Raw genomic sequence first — 17,352 nt, 5'->3', positions numbered from 1 at the left:
ATGTCCTTCAACTGTGTTTGATTGGCAATTGGTTTATCCTGCCACCATGCCTGAGCAGTATATATTTGACATGAACTGACCCATCATCAGGTTTAATAACTTCTATATCTAGACATTGTTATGCTACAGTCCTAGACATACACACGGGCATACTCATCCACGCACAGGCAAATACAATTTCCTCTCTCCAGTGGCCCATAGACCTCCCTGACACCCCATTCTCTCTGAGTCTGGGCAGGCTGCCAGCTCAACCCTCCCTCTCTCCCTCTCTCCCTCTCTCTCTTTTTCTCTCACTCTTTTGTACTAGATATCTCTCTCTCTCTCTCTCTCTCTGTTTCACTCACTCTCTGTGTATTCTGTACATACCAAGCCAAGCCTCTCAATGCTGCATTTACTGAAAAAAGTGGCTTAGACATTTTCAGTGATGTCGCTGTTCCCATACCTCCCTCTCTGTGGTGGACTCGCTCTGTGAGGCAGTGCAGCAGTCAGACGGCTCTGATGGCAGAGCGGGGCAGGTGCACTGAGCGAGAACAGCTACCAACATCACCTGTGGGGGGAATCTAGTACGAACGACAACAGAAAAAGGAAGAGGAGGAGCAGAGTCTTTGTAGAGCAGAGGTCTTGCCGTGTCTACAAACCCACCCCACCCTACTCTCTCTCATATGCACACACAGACACACTCTCCCCCTGCCTCTCCCTTCTTCCCTCCCTGTTTGTCTCCTCCACTCTCCGATGCTGGTGTGGTGAACAACAGGACACTCAGCTGAGCTGCATGGAGGCACAGGGAGGGGCAGGGAGCCCAGGTAAAAGCCATTTTTTATTCTTTCTTTTCTCTCTAGCATGGTTGTTTCTGAGTGTCTTTGTCTTTGGAATTATTTGTGGTCTGGATACCCTGTGTGTAGTAAGTTAGTGTCTTTTTATAATATTTGTGTGGACACTTTCTAAATGGGAGGACTGAATGATATTTGTCAGAAGAGCTGGTTTCATATAACTACACTTTGGTGTTTGTCTTGTCAAAATTAAGTCACTGATATAGATAAGGTATAAATATAGCAGTGCACTATGTACTATGCTCTGTCCTTGGTCATTTCCCCTCTCCTATAGGATCCAGTTGTATAGGGTTCATTTTACACTAAAGTGTCATTTTGAGTATATTGCCCATCAGTACTGGTCTTTTTATATCCACACCCTGAAGGTCAACCATGCAAAAGCTGGACTGAAATACAAATTGTAGTACAATAATGGATGGCTGTGGCCTTTGTGTAAAGACCATCCAGAGAAGCCTGTGCTGTTTGGTAGCTCTGCACAATGCCTCACTATTGCACTGTAACATCTAAACAGTAAAAGGGTTGAAAATGTAACTTTGCTTGTATACATAGTAGACTGAGTATTGGAATGTGTCTGAGTTAATATTTGTTGTACAGTCTATAAATATGACAATATCATTATAACATGAGCTTTGATACATTAATATACATGTATATCATACTATGAGGCAAAGCCATAAAAGGGTAGTTTATTTGTCAGCAGATTAGTTGCATCTGAACCAGCAGGGTGCATTCAAGCACTATTAAAATGATGCTTTATTACTCTGTTCTACCTCAAGGGTAAAGCAATGTCTCTGCAGCCACTATAAGTTGCAATTTGGACAGATATAATGGGTAATGTTATCTTCCTGCTATGGCTCTGTTCCACCAATCATTGTTTACAGACAGTATCCAACCACTACTTGTTCTTGCTGAGGGCCAGAATGACCTGCCCATGACAAATTGAGAGATTATTTCTTCATTACGATGATATTGAATTAGAGTGAACAACATTATTATGAGGTATCACAGGAATGGGTCACTAAGTGGGACTTCTGAAGTGCAGTTTTTGTTTTATGGCTGCTCTGTGCCAACAGCCACATCATTTAAGCCTAGCTGTGAGGAAAATATTTTGGAATACGCACCAAAATACTATAAACTGAGACTGAATGTTGGGGTCCACGTATCCCTAACTTCTGCACAGTAATTCGGTCTTCAATGTGAAGAGATTATTTTAGAAATTCTAAATCCAGAGTATGTAGTTAAACAATAAAAACATTTATATTACTTTGAAGTACAGAAGATGAAGAGCAATCATCAAGTTAAATGATCTTGTGGGTGTTGAGAGAGGATGGTAATTCCTCCTGCCTGCGTTACAAACAGCGATTGATTTATTGAACCAGGACACTGGGTTTGATTAAACCTTTGGCAAATGTTCACTACATAATTTTAATCCTCCATCGCTCTCCTTTTCTTTTCCTCTCTCCGTCTGTCTGTCTGTCTGTCTGTCTGTCTGTCTGTCTGTCTGTCTGATGTCTAGAGGTAGCTGATTCACAGACAGCCACGGCTAGACAGGGTCTGCATAAACTTCTATTTCTTATTTTTTATTCTAACTTCTTCCCTGCCGCTTTCAAAGGTGGTGGCTAGATCAGGCCATCTGTGTAAACTTGTCCTCCTTTACAGGCAGATTATATTCTGACTTTCTTGAAAGATCTGTTTTTTCTGTCACATAACAAACATCCTTACTGAGAGCCAATCTCATCTCCATCCAAATATAAAACATTTAGCCATACATGAAGAAGTATTTATTTACACACGCATTTGTCTTAGATGTTAGGTGTATATGTGGCTAAAAACCTAAACATGTCTTTATGTGATATGCAGTAAAGTTGTGTGTATTCTATATTTCCTTATAAAACACAAATAGATTGTTAAAAGTTTTTTTTAATAATGCACTGCAACTCCAACAGCCCTCTACTCTTCCAATCCAATTTTAGAGTGAATGGATGAAATTAGCTTTGGTGGAGGGGCGGAGGATAAACTGCCTTAAGGCAATGGAAGTCCTGCTTTTTTCTACTTTGGATATTTGCTGAAGAAGGTGATGGTAATGGAATCCAAAGCTGCTCGTAGATAGTCTAAATATTGAACAAACATTTCATTATAACAGCAGAGGTAACTTTATAGCCTTTCAGTTTCTGTGGCTTCTCGCTGAGGAAATTAATCAATAGAACGCAATGAACACTGCTTCTCAGAGTAAAAGCTGAATCCATCTTGTCCTGGCTTGGCTTTCGGTGTAACTGAAATGTGAAATTCAGCTGTCTAAGAGCATACTGCAGGAAGAAATATCTACCAGCAGCCATCTGGTGAGGCTCATCAGGAATCTGCTATACTCCCACACTTCTTTCCATCAGATCTACATGTTATTAGAAAAAAAAGCCATCCTGCCATGTTGCTCCAAACACAGTTTTGTTTTCAGTTTTGATTTATAAAAACTCTATTCTATAATAAATCCAACATGCTTGATTTGTTGTAACCACCAAATCACATGAGCCTCCTGCAATTTGTCTATAGTGGATTTGCAATTTCAATTTCTGTATTATTTCAGTTAAATGAAAAGCTTTTCTGTTCTCCCCTCCTAACCTCACTGAGTCTCATCATAGTCTCACTCCGCTGTGCTTTTAGCTGTGTCAAACAGTTGAACTGAGTTTGTGCATACTCCTGCATTTGAAGGGATTCTATTTTAGGTGCTATCTATTTTTAAGACTTTGTTAATAGCCTGTGTGAACTTGTTTTCTAATTTTGAATGGATGTGTTGGTTTCAAAAGCATGGCCAGGCTGTCAGAATGCATATTGTTTATAGAAACATTAAAATGACAATTATGTAACAACTATAACAACAGGCAAGTTAACCAATCTTCTTTCAAGGAATCACACATCTATACAACATACAACACTGTGTTTACACATGCACACAAAGATGTAAACAGAAATGCATACAGGATTGACAAGAGACTATGAATGCTTTTAAGAATATGAAAGGAAAAGATGATTGGTGACGCAGTTAGTTATCTGAGGATTAATGTCAATTGAATTTAGTAATTGACTGGGAAAACATAATATTGGGTAAACATGGAGGACAAATATGGAACATTAATAAGACAGTGGGTCCAAAATGGCCTCTTCTTAGTGCTTAGGATAACTAAAGCCATATTTTCCCCTTCATTGCCCAAAATCAGTTTTCTTGGAGCTTAATCTGAGATCTACAGAGCAATAACCCAGTATATCTAATGATATCCTTTATTAAAAATCTAAAAACCTATCAACATATCTATCTTTTTGTTCTCTTGGCTCCCTCTAACTATCTGTGCTGTGCCTATGTGTGCCGATAGATCCCAATAAAGACATCCAGAAGCTGCTGAAGCCCTCCAGCTCCGGTGACATATCCAAGGAGTTGTTCCACCATCCAGGGGAGGAGGAGGAGGGCAGCCTGTCGGGGCACACTGCAAGCCTCCTGCACATCGCTGAGAAAAGACGTGAGTACCCAGGGAAGTGCAGGGTATTGAGAAGTCAATATTCAGAATGTGAAACAGTGATGAACATTTATTGTTGCATAATAGTGTAATTATAGGTGGAAATGCTCTGAGCAAGATATTTGATCGATACATTTGTTTCCAACAAAGAAGAAATATGAAATGTTGAATAAAGATGACAGAAGACACCCTGCTTCTGTTAAAGAGTGTCTTCTCAGAGGCAGTCACTACTGGATCGATGTGCAGTAAAATGAAGTAACACATAATAAATTCCCCATAAAGCTATCTCCTACAACATGGTATATTTACATCCTCATCCCATAGAGTGCAGGTGGATCTGCTCCAAACTATAAACCTACTGAGTTAGTGCTGCCTATTTCAGGTTTTCTAGTCCCACATTCTCAAAGACCACTGCAGCTTAGTCTGAGTTGAAAGGACTCATTGTGCATCAGTCCCTTACAGAAGCTGCCCTGTGCGTGCCAGGCTCATAGCCCAGGCACAGAGGCAGATACTGGGGCTGCACGGGTGACAAGGAAACCTTTATCTGCTTCACCAACCAAACACTTTTTCAGAGAGGCCACTCATCCAGGAGCTAATGTCTGTGTCTCGACGTGACCCACTAACTAACCGTGCCACCTGACCTGACCTGTCAGCTGGTAGTTTGTGTGGCATAGAGAAAGAAAGAACAGATCCCATCCTGAGAAAACATTGAATCAAGATGATGATCCCTGTTGTTACAGTACGTTTTCTCCCCAATCATTGAATGATCAGACATTTTAAAAAGAGTGCTTGCTCTAAAATATATTTTTCATTGAAGTTTGTTGTTCACAAAGCCACATCGCAGCTTCATATTTAATGACACGGAAAGCCATTCCTCCCTAGTGCTGCAGTTTTATTTCCATAAAGACAGACTATAGTTCATCTTCAACATTTATTTTTAGACCTTGAGCAAACAGCCTACCTTAAAAAGAGGTTTCTGAGAAGAGCAAGTTTTAGTTGTTTGCAACAGCAAGTAATGTTGAAGTCAAAATGATGTAAGGCAAGGCAAGGCAAGGCAAGTTTATGTATATAGCACTTTTCTGTACGTGACAATTCAAAGTGCTTTACAAAACAAATTAAAATACTTTTTAGGAATAAATACAGTACAAACACATATATAATGGCATTTTACAACAGGCATTACAAAGCAAAGATAATAAAATAATAAAAATAAACACCAAAGGTATACAATACATGTTTAAAAGGCATACTGTAGTTCGAATATGAGCAGCTCAATTAAAAGCAGCAGCAAAGAAATATGTTTTTACTCTCGATTTAAAAATAGTAAGCGTTTCTGCGGACGTGCATGATTTGGGTAGTTTGTTCCAGAGTGTCGGGGCATAACAGCTAAATGCTGCCTCTCCATGTTTTGTTGTTACTCTTGGAACCGAAAGCAGACCCGTCCCGGAAGACCTGAGGCACCTTGATGGCTCGTAATTATGTAGGAGTTCAACAATATACTAAACCATGTAATGATTTAAAAACTAGCAATAGTACTTTAAAATTAATTCTTTGGCCGACTGGAAGCCAATGTAGAGATTTCAGAACCGGACTGATGTGATCCACTCTTTTAGTGTTAGTGAGGACACGTGCAGCAGCGTTCTGGATCAGCTGCAGTTTTGAGAAAAAAAGTGGGATTTACAAACTTTCCTTCCGCTTGATTTTAAAACTTAAAATAAACTCATGTCAGGGAGCTCTGTTCAAGTAAACCATGCATTATTCATGAAACATTTCAGCAGGGTGTTGTAAAAGCATGTTTTTCTTTAAAACTTTTATGACATTTTCAAATTGATGGATTCGCTGTTAGAAATCAGTGTTTGTTTACCTGTCAGCGGTTGATTGGCAAACAATGCAACAGAAAATAACTGAACAAGTGAGGATGGCAGCATGCTCAGTCGCTGTGAGGAGAAAATAACCCACGAGCAGCAGATGCAGGAGAACATGTTTTTTTGGCATTTCTTGTTTATTATACTGCCTCATACCGTGGTCCTTTCTCAATCTTCTCCACTCAATCAAAGCCTAGATGTCAGTACAAGCTTCTCAGATTTGAAAAATGACCTCAGACCCCTGATGTGCCAGTAGAGAGAGGGAGGGGATTACATGTTTTCAGCATGCAAGGCACATTCCCTTTGCTCCCTTATCCCTTCTCCCAAATGTTAACCCCTCCCTCATACCCATCCTCCCTATTCTTTGTTCCATCCGTTGAATCTAACTGATTAATGAACTAACTGAACTAAATGAAAGGAATCCTTTTGATAGATTATTAAATTGACAGCATGCAGACACTTATTTGTCTTGCTGTGATATTCTAAATTAAAGAGAAAATGCTTTTATTTTTCAGTGAATTGATGGTACCTTTATTTCTGACATTTTAATTGTAACTACAAAGGCATGAATTCATAAGTGTGGTATCAAGCAAATGATGAAAAATATGCCAAAAAGGAGTTGAAACAGATCAGACGACACACATTTCACTTTATGGGCCAACAGACTGTATGCTTGCTGTGAGAAAAAGGCAGTCTTCTTTTAAATCATCCATCTGCTTTAGGCACAAAGTCCCCTTTTTTTTTGTCTCAGTGTGAATTCTCTATAGTCAGTCTTCTCCACTGCCGTCTCAAAGCCCTCCTGATTGGCTTTTGAGATGGAGGCAGTTGTTTCAGTGTGTCTGCCTGGAAGAAAGAACGCATTGATCAATTATTTAAGGAAAAAGGGTGTGGGAGAGGAAAAAAGAAGATGGGGAAGATGAGGTTAAAAACAAGCAAAGCAGAATGTGAATAACCTTTTAACCAACTGAAGAAAATGGCAGAAACTAATGCAGGGAATTTTTTTTATAATGCCTTCTTTCCGCAAAATACTCTCTCTTTTACTCCCCTATTATTCTTTAACATTTCCCTTTCTTACCTAGCTTCACCTCTCATTTTCCCAGCATCCACCCTCTCCCTCGTTTCCCTTCATCTTCACCTCTTTAATAACATCCCCGCCACCAGTTTCTTCACTCAAGAGTGACAGCTATTTGCAGGCACCTCACAGTCTGAGGGGAAAGCAAATATATTTAAAAACACAGTCAAAAAGCAAGTGATGAGAAATAAGAAAGAAATAGAAAAAGGCAGGTTCTATGTGATTCTTGCCGACCAGTAATTTCATAATGCAGTGTTTCTCCAACTACTATCAGACAGCAGAGTGATGTGAATGTTGTCTGCTGCTTTTCTTTTGCTGCTGTTTAATTATATGCGGTGCAGTGGTTCATGGGGTGGTAATGGAAACTGTTGAGCTTTACCCTTTGATTAAGTGACTTATAGGACAATTATATTATTGTACTGTAAAGGAGTGACGTCAAGCCTCAGGCAGCTATTTTCACATTCCTGTATGAAAGTTGCATGTGATCAATAATCTGGCCATTTGTGAGCTAAGACGTAAGCAGCGGGGAGAAGCTAAAAGTCCCTTAGGTGGTCTCTTTGTAAGTGTTAAAACCTTCTACATTCAAAATGGGAATGGCTAATGGCATAAATAATTATACTATACTAAAAAGGATTAGTTCTGATATGCTTTTTATTCGTCCTAAAGTCTAAAATTATACGAATAACACCTCTATTTCTGTCTTTCTGCATCTCTTATGGTCTTCCTTCAGTCTTTTCTTGTAGAAATTACTGTGGGGCTTTTATATGCTGGCCACTATCTTTTTAAATATTCATGCATATCATATCTGCCTGGGTCATGGCCGACATGTGACTTAGTCCTGTATGTAAACATGACGGAAAAACTGGGTAAGACTGTACATTTGGAGTAGAGCAGAAGGTTTGTAAAATAAAGGACAGGGGAGGTTGGTCTTGGGGTTTCATGAACTTAGTCTTACTAAATTTTCATTGCTCATATCCTTATTTGCATTCTCTCAAATCACTGCTTACTTATGTTATATTCATTGTGTCTCCCGGTATGTATGATATTGAGTGTTTTTATTAACCATCGCATCACCAGCCACTGCTCCAGCGTGATGATCCGTCTTCTTTATATTAATATGTGCTTAAGCAGGATGCAGGGAATTAGATTTAACAGAAGCAGCAGGAGAGTGGGTTTTGCCTCTTCAACCTACAGCCTTGTCTAAACAGCCTGGAAAACAGCAGGGAAACAACATGGGATAATAACAGCTTTCAACCTGTCACATAACCCATCGTTTTCTCCACAAAGTCACGCCCACAAACAATTAGTGAAGTGTTTGATTCAGTCTTGACGTTGCATGGCAGACAGGCATCCATTGATTCATAAGGAAATAAAAACACACCTGCCTCAGTGCTGTCTCCAAACATCTTTCTCACTATAATGGCAGATTAGTTCAGCTCTATTACACAGGGATATGTTCCTAACTCCAGCGATGCTGAGACAAGCAGATGCTGTTGGACCCTCGCTAGGATTTATGTATGTAATACAGAGTCTTTGAATACATTTGTCTTGCATCACATTACCATATGAGGTTTGAGGTCAGCCTGTTTGGAATGCGGAGCCTCACACGTTGATTTAAATTTGACCCTGTGAAGCAGCACTGACTCCTGCCTGTCGAGGAATGAACAGGTGCAACACACCCAGGGGAAAGATGGAGATCAAAATGTGTTAAAGACCTGGCTATTTTCATCTCCTCGGCTCTTGTTTCAATTATTCTCTGACTGCATTAACACAGAGGTGTGGAGTGAGGCATATTCAAGTCATCTACTGTGAGAAATATGACTGAAGTACAGAGACTTATCCTTGCAAGAGATGTACAGATAAAGGCGAATGAAAGAGTAAAATTGTTCTTTGTTGGAAATAGATTTTAGAATGCTGTGAGCCATCTATTGATCTGATTATGAGAACAATGAAGATTCAAGAGTGTTGCATGATGGGCGGAGGATCTCTGTGTAGAATATATGCGGTACTTCATTTCTTTTTAAAGAGACACTTTTATTCTACACTCTCAGCAGAAAGACTAGTGGATCATTTTCATCTCTCATCCTCCCTCTAGATTAAAAGTATGCCTCTTTCTCCCTGTGCCTCACAGAACCACTGAGTAGTGTGTCTTCTTTGGAGGTGCACTTTGACCTCCTGGATCTGACTGAGCTGACGGACATGTCCGACCAGGAGCTGGCTGAAGTTTTTGCTGACTCTGACGAGGAGACCCACAACGAGTCCCCAGCAGGTAAGGCCTGCTGAAAAATGATATGTATATGGTTTTACAATAAACACAGATAATGCGTGCGTGCGTGCGTGAGTGCGTGTGTGCGTGTGTGCGTGCATGCGTGCTGGACGGTATTTGACATCATGCTGATCAGTAATGATTTTAAATGTTGAGTGACTCCCTTCAGGGACTCCTTGGAAACACATTGCAGTGTCTAGATAAATTCACCTAAAGGTTTGACTGCCTCTCCTACATTGTTCCATCCTTTCTGATTCTCATGTAAATCTGTTTTATTTAAAGTCTGTCAAAAAATGTCAACTAGGAACTCTGTCATTCACGAAAGCAGAAATAAAGAAGACATTGTTTTGTTGAGCGTCATGCACAATTGTATATTAAAGAGCTGACCCTGCATATGTGTCACTCAGCAGGTACTGTACAGCATAAACACTAAGTCGTCTTCTCCCCTGATGCGCAAGAAGAAGCATAAAATCTTTGCCCATGTTTTATTTATGACCTGAGAGCCTCATCCTGCATGCGGACAGTGAACTCTTTCTTCAGCATGCACACAGGATTTCAAGGTAGCATTAGATTTAAAGGTCTATCGACGTCATTTAAACAATGTATTAGAAGTATTTTATATTCTGACCATGGACTGTGCCCTTCAAAAAGTAAGAAGAAATGTTCTTGATAAAAATGTCATACTTTCGATTGTGACATTTTCATCGACTAAGGGCGTAACCAATTATTCTACTTTGTCTGAGAATAACAAGGTTCAAAACAGATATTCATCATTCCGGAGACAATGACATAAAAATAACTTAATGGACTTCACAGTTTGAATCCACAGAAGGACAGTGCTTGACTGATTTTGGGTCATCAGCCGTACTTCCATCTTTAGTGCAAAGACAGACATCTTAAAAGTTAATAATCTGGGTTTTCCCTCATACTTTCTACATGCTTCTGTCACTCTTATTTTCTCTTATATGTCTCACTTTGAATATATTCCTTTAACAGCATTATCTCGCTTCTTTTTTTAATGTTTTTTTCTAATGTATCATATCGTGGGCGGCACAGCGTTAAGTGTGAGTTATGGTCCCAATGGACCATCTGTGCAATATGCTGCTGTCTGCAGCTCCACAGCCAATTATTTAAATTAAAGTAGCAGAGGCGCATTTATGACTTCAAAGACCTACGTTCTTTGTTTCTTAGTAAAACCTTGTGCATTGAGTCTGCTAGTACAAGTACAACAATAAAACAAAAACATTACCAGGAAAAATGCCATAATGTTTCTTTACAGACAGAGTTACAGATCATATGGATCTACGTAAAACCGCATTAAGATATGTGTTTGCCTGCGTAGGGGCAGCTGAAACAGGTTGTGAACGCAACATTGATATGCTGTATCCTTAAGTATTGTGAACAGCTACTTTTACACATCCTGGTGTTATGGAGCAACATTATTATTCATATGGAGTTGTGCTTCTGGCCTCCTGATGGATGTTAGTCCTATAAATATGTTTGTTTGCCATTTGAGGGAAATACTGAATCTGTCTCTTTAGCTCTAAATGCCCCTGTATTTTCACCAGTTATCGATAACTGTTTCCATCTGCTGTTTGATGCTTTACATTTTAGACTGTTTAGTGACTTTGCAGCACTGCAGTCTTTTAACTATGAAATTCAAATGTCTTAAATAAAACACCTTAATGACTATGCTTCCTTTCAACAGTGAAATCAAGTCATTTCAGATTAGATGCATAATTAGAAATCCCATTATGCAATGTTTAATTCATTTCAGTTCAGTGTGGTTAATGATGATAGCTCAAAAATGTTTTACAGATTCTCATATGTAAACATAATTAAATACCAAAAACATAAACCTATACAAAAAACTGGTAAACTATACTTATATGCCATACATATTGTCCTTCCTAAACGTTTTAAACACATGTTCACACAGCCGAGCAGAATAAACACTCTTAGCTTGTCCACCCTTCTCAGCTGTCCGCTCCAACACCACCAAGGTTCATTAATCTTTCCCTCAGTCCCCGGCCTCAGCTGCTCTCAGTAGCCAGGTGCAGGAGATGCAACAGCCCAGAAGCTTTTAGTCCAAGGTCTTGCATAGCCGGACATCCGCTGCTCTGCTCTTATCAAGCTGAAGACCTGCTGTCAGGAGGCGTGCAGCTGTAATGATGTTAACTGATTTCATTTACATTTACATAGCCTCCGTTGCGAGAGATGAAAAAAAATGTTTCCACTCTCAGACTGACATATTCAGATGATTGATGTCTTCTTATTGTTAGTTAATGCAATGGCCAACCTCACAATGAGCAGCGTGTGTCCTTTCCTGTTGTATTTTTACCAACATTAACCTTGAATACAAATAAATCAGCCCCCTGAAAAAGTGGCAAACCTATTTTTCTGCTCCAAGAAAGTCTTTAACCTTTTCGACATGAGATTTATCAGTGCCTCTCTTCAGCGCTCCCGCTTCTACCTCTGAGCTGTCTCACACAGACACGATCCTCCTCTCGTTCACCCTTTGTCTCTTAGCTTGTCTCCATCCCTAACTCCTAATCTCTGTCTCCATGTCTGCCTCCTTTATGGCTTGTATATGAAAGTATAAAAATCCCAGACAGATGTGGCAACAACGTTTGCTATAGAAAATCTTTAGGCTGATACTCAAGCAAAACACTTTTAGAAAATCATATGATCACCAAAGGCATGAAAGACACAGCTCTATACAATTAGCTTTCTGGAATGAAGCTATTTCAATTGCAGAAGTTTGATGCTGTGATCATTTTGAGTCACATATACAATAGGACGCTAATGCTTGATTTGTGCATTTGATTTCCGCTGTCGTTGCCCCTTGTTCAAGCATCCTCATTAGGAAAATACACTTCTCGTAATTCTGCAGCAATCTAAAGTAGCAACATGATATATTTCACACAAGAACATCTATCCTCCCATACAGATACTGGGCTGTTCAGGCAATGGCAGTGGGTGGGTGTGTGTGAGAAAGGATTTATGCAAACACAAATGGACGATGGATTGATCCATAAATCCCAGCTGTTCTGTTACATCTGAATTCCCGGATCTCGTTAAATCCTCAGCAATTATTCAGCCTTTTTCTTTCATGCAAGTAGATTTATGAGTTTCGGTAAGTCATCAGTGTGTTCAGGACGGGGGCTGTTGAAAAATGTTTGATTTCAATAGTTTTTGTCAAAGGTTGCAATGCAAATGTGGTAGAATTGAGCTGTGCTGGGTGAGCATTATTCTCTATGGGAAACTGCTGAGTGTGTGCCAGTGTGTGCCAGTGCGTTGAGGGCATGTAGGAGTTGAGGGAGAGGTTAAAGGAAGAGGAGAGGAGAAAAATGGGTGAGCGAGTTCATGCTAAATGTAGGTTCTTCCTGAATTATTCACTTTTCCCTGCTGGGAACAATGCCTGGTCCTTAACAGCCTTTACAGTATCATAATCTGTCGTACTCTGAGTTACTACACTGGCACATTATTTATAGATGCTTGTCTCTGGTTTGTTTTGTTTACCATGGTGTCTTTCTTCCATTTGTCCATTCCCATCTTCCTCTCTCAAACGTTCAGCTATGTGCAGCTTAAATCCTGATTCAGATTACATTTTTCATGCACAGTTTAGTGAACTTCATAGCCAGACAGCACAGAACATACAGTAATGGGCCGAAGCCTGCGAGCTAGTTCAGGCAGTCAACTCGAGCACTTATGCTGCATTCATACATAACGCCCCTTGCCACTCAGCAAACAACCAAACAGAGTCTCCTTAATATGTCGCTCTATTTAACCTGCCAGATCTCTCTCCATGCATTGCTTGCTGCTGCTATTGCCGCAGCTACCTCTACGTCACTGCTGCTTGCTGCCCCACCACCACCCCAGCTTCCACCCCAGCTTCCACCTGTAGGCTTGGGGGTTAGTTATTCGATCATCACTCATCGTGCTATGTATTTCTATGGAGTGATGATGGCCGAGCCTAGTCGCCAAACTTAACTATATGCTGCTTCTAATAAACATGTTAAAGAAACACGTGAGTTGTCTGACTGAACTGAGACTTTCATCAAGTGTCTGTTTTAGAGCAGCTCCAGAGGCAATGAACAAAAGGCTGACTTTGTCTAGTAAGTTTGCACTTTGTTTAATAATGAGCCAAACCGAACATACTACCCACTTTCGTGAAAAACCTCAACAGGGATAGCTTTGGCCTCATATTTCTTGGTTGTTGTAGCAGCACCGGAGTTTGAGCAGATGACATTTCAGAATATTAATAAGTATTGTGTTTTTGTATGGTTGATTTTAGTTGTGTTTGAGAACGGGAGTTTGTTTGAAGGATTTGGCTGAGGATTTGTTGAGAAGTAGACGTGCGAAGTGATGCAGAAAATGGGAAACAGAAATGTATTGTCCATATAGTGTTTCTTAACTAACAGTTTATACGTGTTGTGTGGTACATAACAGATCAATCAACTTGAAACACAGCACAACTGCATAACAGGGGCACACCCTAATGATCAGTTTACAATCTGCTGTCAAACCCCTGCAGGGATGTCACTGCTTGGATTGTGGCCACAAGTGAAGCATGTATGAAATGTTAGCCTAGGGTGTCTGCTTCCTCTCTTGTGTAATTCAGTTGTTATTTATCCATTTATCCTTTAGGACCACAAGACCAATTTTAATAGTTTTCTGTAGGAGAGTCTAGTGTCTAAGAAACATTAAGTTATGCTGCAACACGCTGACTGAAAAATCAAATGGCTTCAAGACAGCAGCACAGGAGGAGTACAGTGCAGTACGCCTCTGACTGCAAGAGAGCGAGAGAGTAAAAATGAACATGTGTTGTGTGAAATGACTTCACCTCTCAGGTGTGCAAACATTTCTCTTAGTGTGTTCCAATAATTTTCCTGAATTTATGTTCAGGAGTAAAAACAGGTCAACAAAATCTGAAAGTAAGTATGCAAGGAATGGAAAAATGCAAGTAAGTATGCAAGGAATGGAAACATGTTATTCCTGGTTAAAACAGATTAGACACACATAAATGTAATCACACAAACGATCAAGCAGGTGATCGTGGCATTGCTGCAGCAGACGCCTCCGTGCTGCTGGGGAGGTTGTTGTCCCTCTCATTAAAATCCAGTGGCGGCGCCATCAATCTTTTTACATCAATACGCCTTTTCTTCCTCCCTCTTTTCCCTCTCTCCTCGTCTGTCAGTCTCTAATGTGTGTGAGGTTATGGGTGTAGCTTCAGGGAGATATATGAGCCAGGTTCCCATTGTGACCTTCCAGAGACCCAACATTAGACTGGGAAGTGTGAATAGAGCAAGTCACAGCTTCCCCTGTCGTCTTTCTGTTCTCCTGACAGGTTGGACATCACCACCTAGTGGTGTAAAGCGGCAATGACAACAAAACTGAAAAAATAAATATTTGTATTTTATAATATTTGTATAATTCAAACATTTGTTATAGTACTTATGTGTTTACTGGATTTTACACAGCGAAAGCAGCTTTTGGTTTGAAGAATGCTTTTGGAGATCATAAAGATGCCTCAAATTAGATTCTTTTTTAAAGTTTCTTATCCAATCTTAGCATTATGACACTTTCCCAGCTTGTAACCTCGCATTTACAAGAACCTGTAGCCTATCTAGAAATAGCTGGTGTGTGTGTGTGTGTGTGTGTGTGTGTGTGTGTGTGTGTGTGTGTGTGTGTGTGTGTGTGTGTGTGTGTGTGTGTGTGTGTGTGTGTGTGTGTGTGTGTGTGTGTGCTATAGACGAGGGGTGTCACTTGTTTCACTGAGGGCCACATACAGAAGAATATAGGAAGGGCTGGGCAACTCACTAGAGGTTTATTACTTCATAAGTTCTGTTATGAATAGGAAAAGTCAATCCAATGTAGGTAAATCATTCTTGATACTTGAAAATGCTGTAATAAAAAAACCTCACAGCCCTCCAGAGGGTTTAATTTATTTTGTTGGCAGCTCATTCCTTAAAACTGAAAATTGGACTTATTAACACATGAATACTGTGTTATATATTTGAACATATATATTTAAGAAGTACAATATAAGACAAGCAGAAGTTTATTATACTTAAGTCATTATACCTTTTAAATTTGCTCATGGTTGGGAGAAACCAACTTTATCTGCATGGTATCTGTTGCAATTAAGTTATATTACTTTGAAATATACTTTAAGCCGGTGTTAAGCTGTATACTGACGCCAAGTACCATTACATTGTATTATAAAGTTGTAGTTATGTAAAAGCTGACAGGATTAGGGAATGATTCCATATTAGTATCTTCCAGACTCATGATATCTGTTAGTAACTTCAATGTAACTTCATTGTGTGTTTGGTCCCCAGGTTCCCACCAGCCTGTACTGCCCAGAGGAGGGTACATGCGCTCTCCCTCGTGGACACGCTGCAGCAGAGTTGAACACCCGCGGGAGAGGAAGCATCACAGCGACTCGGACACCGCAGAGCCCTTAATGAAGCTGGAGAGGCCGAAGCAGCCCTGACATCTGACGGGAAACAGCCGGAACGCAGAGAGAGAGAAAACCCAGAGCCAGACAGAAAGAAAGAAAGACACCGCCAGAGCAGAACAACAAAGCGGACCAAATCTGCCCGGCACACGCACACAACGTTAACAGGGTTCAGGATGAGCTCTGGACAACAAGCTCTGTACTCCAACATATTGAGATGTGCAAAACACACACTCCCCCTATCCTCTCTCCTCTCTCCCTCTCTCTACACACAATAATTGTGATTTTCATCAAAGGGCTCTTAATGCCCTCTGGACTGACATACAATTTGAATCTTTGTTTTTGGATGACAGACAGGGTATGAGGTCGGCAGAATAACAGCACCTCCATCCTCACAGCCTCTCAGGGTGTGAAATAGCCTGGACAGTTTGATTGATTCCTAAATTGTGTCCTAAGCGTGTGCCCAGTCATTTCATGGTGAATTTCAGACTTTGGAATTCAAATTGAATAACCAGGATATGATTAGAAACACGAATCAATAGCTGTTCAAAATGAAATATCTTGCTAAGGCTATCACTTAAGAAGTGTGACAGGGTATTTATGTTGCCTGTTGCAATAAAGGTAACTTGATCAGTGGAAGTAGATGTCAGTAAGGCCTCGCTCTTTATATCCACTATACCTTCTTCATCTTAGTGAAGAATGTGTGTTGTTGTTATTATGATTGCCTAAATAAAATGTTTTGCACTTCTCTCACTGAATTGTATAATAGCGCCCCCCAGAATTATTGGCATTTGGTACAGATGATTGAACAGCTTAACAAAATAAGTAGCAAGTTATATGCAAAACAATGCTCCAACCATATGTTTAAATAAATCCCATTTTTATTATTATCAAAAAAAAGAAGTATTTCAGAGTGCTGGAGTAATTAGAGTTGGTTCTTCAAAGTTTGCGGATGCATTAACTTGATGGGTGAAGCAGTTAGAAACAAAGGGAGAATTGCATCAGGTGGACTTCAGTGAACTTTGCATGAATGCCAAAAACACAATAAAGTGCCAACAATTTTGTAATTATCTTTTGAAAGATTTCTTTACACTCAAGATGCAATATTTCACATATTTTAAAGAAAGGGTCATAGCTGATTACTTGATGCATTTATCTGACGTTTAGCTTGTCTTAACCGGGAGTGCCAATAATTCTGAATACTGAGGCAAGATGGATCAAATGACGCTGGGATGATGGAAGAATAAATAAAAGTCATCAAAAAGAACATTTTCTCCTGTCATTTACTAACTACACTTTGAGTGCAGCCCCAGTTGGTACTGTGTGGCAACCCCTAACATTTTAACACAA

General features: G+C 40.0%; 1 protein-coding gene across 1 annotated transcript; it reads left to right on the top strand.

The window, feature by feature from the left end:
- The first annotated feature begins 354 nt into the window (after window positions 1-354).
- On the top strand, window positions 355-17,269 carry dbndd1 (dysbindin domain containing 1). Its single transcript, XM_010769391.1, has 4 exons — window positions 355-803; window positions 4,196-4,339; window positions 9,405-9,542; window positions 15,884-17,269. Exons 1-4 carry the CDS (start codon window positions 773-775, stop codon window positions 16,036-16,038), a joined length of 468 nt encoding a protein of 155 aa, XP_010767693.1. The 5' UTR covers window positions 355-772; the 3' UTR covers window positions 16,039-17,269.
- The last annotated feature ends 83 nt before the right edge of the window (window positions 17,270-17,352 follow it).

This window comes from Notothenia coriiceps, unplaced genomic scaffold, assembly GCF_000735185.1.
Source record: "Notothenia coriiceps isolate Sejong01 unplaced genomic scaffold, NC01 NC01_scaffold00007174, whole genome shotgun sequence".
In the NCBI taxonomy this organism is placed as follows: Eukaryota; Metazoa; Chordata; class Actinopteri; order Perciformes; family Nototheniidae; genus Notothenia; species Notothenia coriiceps.
The sequence above is the reverse complement of the archived record's forward strand: the minus strand, read 5'-3'. Positions and strand labels throughout refer to the sequence as shown.

Coding starts and splice junctions, on each gene's coding strand:
- dbndd1 (XM_010769391.1), top strand. CDS start 773: ATGGAGGCACAGGGAGGGGCAGGGAGCCCAG. Junction 804..4,195: donor GGGAGGGGCAGGGAGCCCAG/GTAAAAGCCATT, acceptor GTGTGCCGATAG/ATCCCAATAAAGACATCCAG. Junction 9,543..15,883: donor CCACAACGAGTCCCCAGCAG/GTAAGGCCTGCT, acceptor TTTGGTCCCCAG/GTTCCCACCAGCCTGTACTG.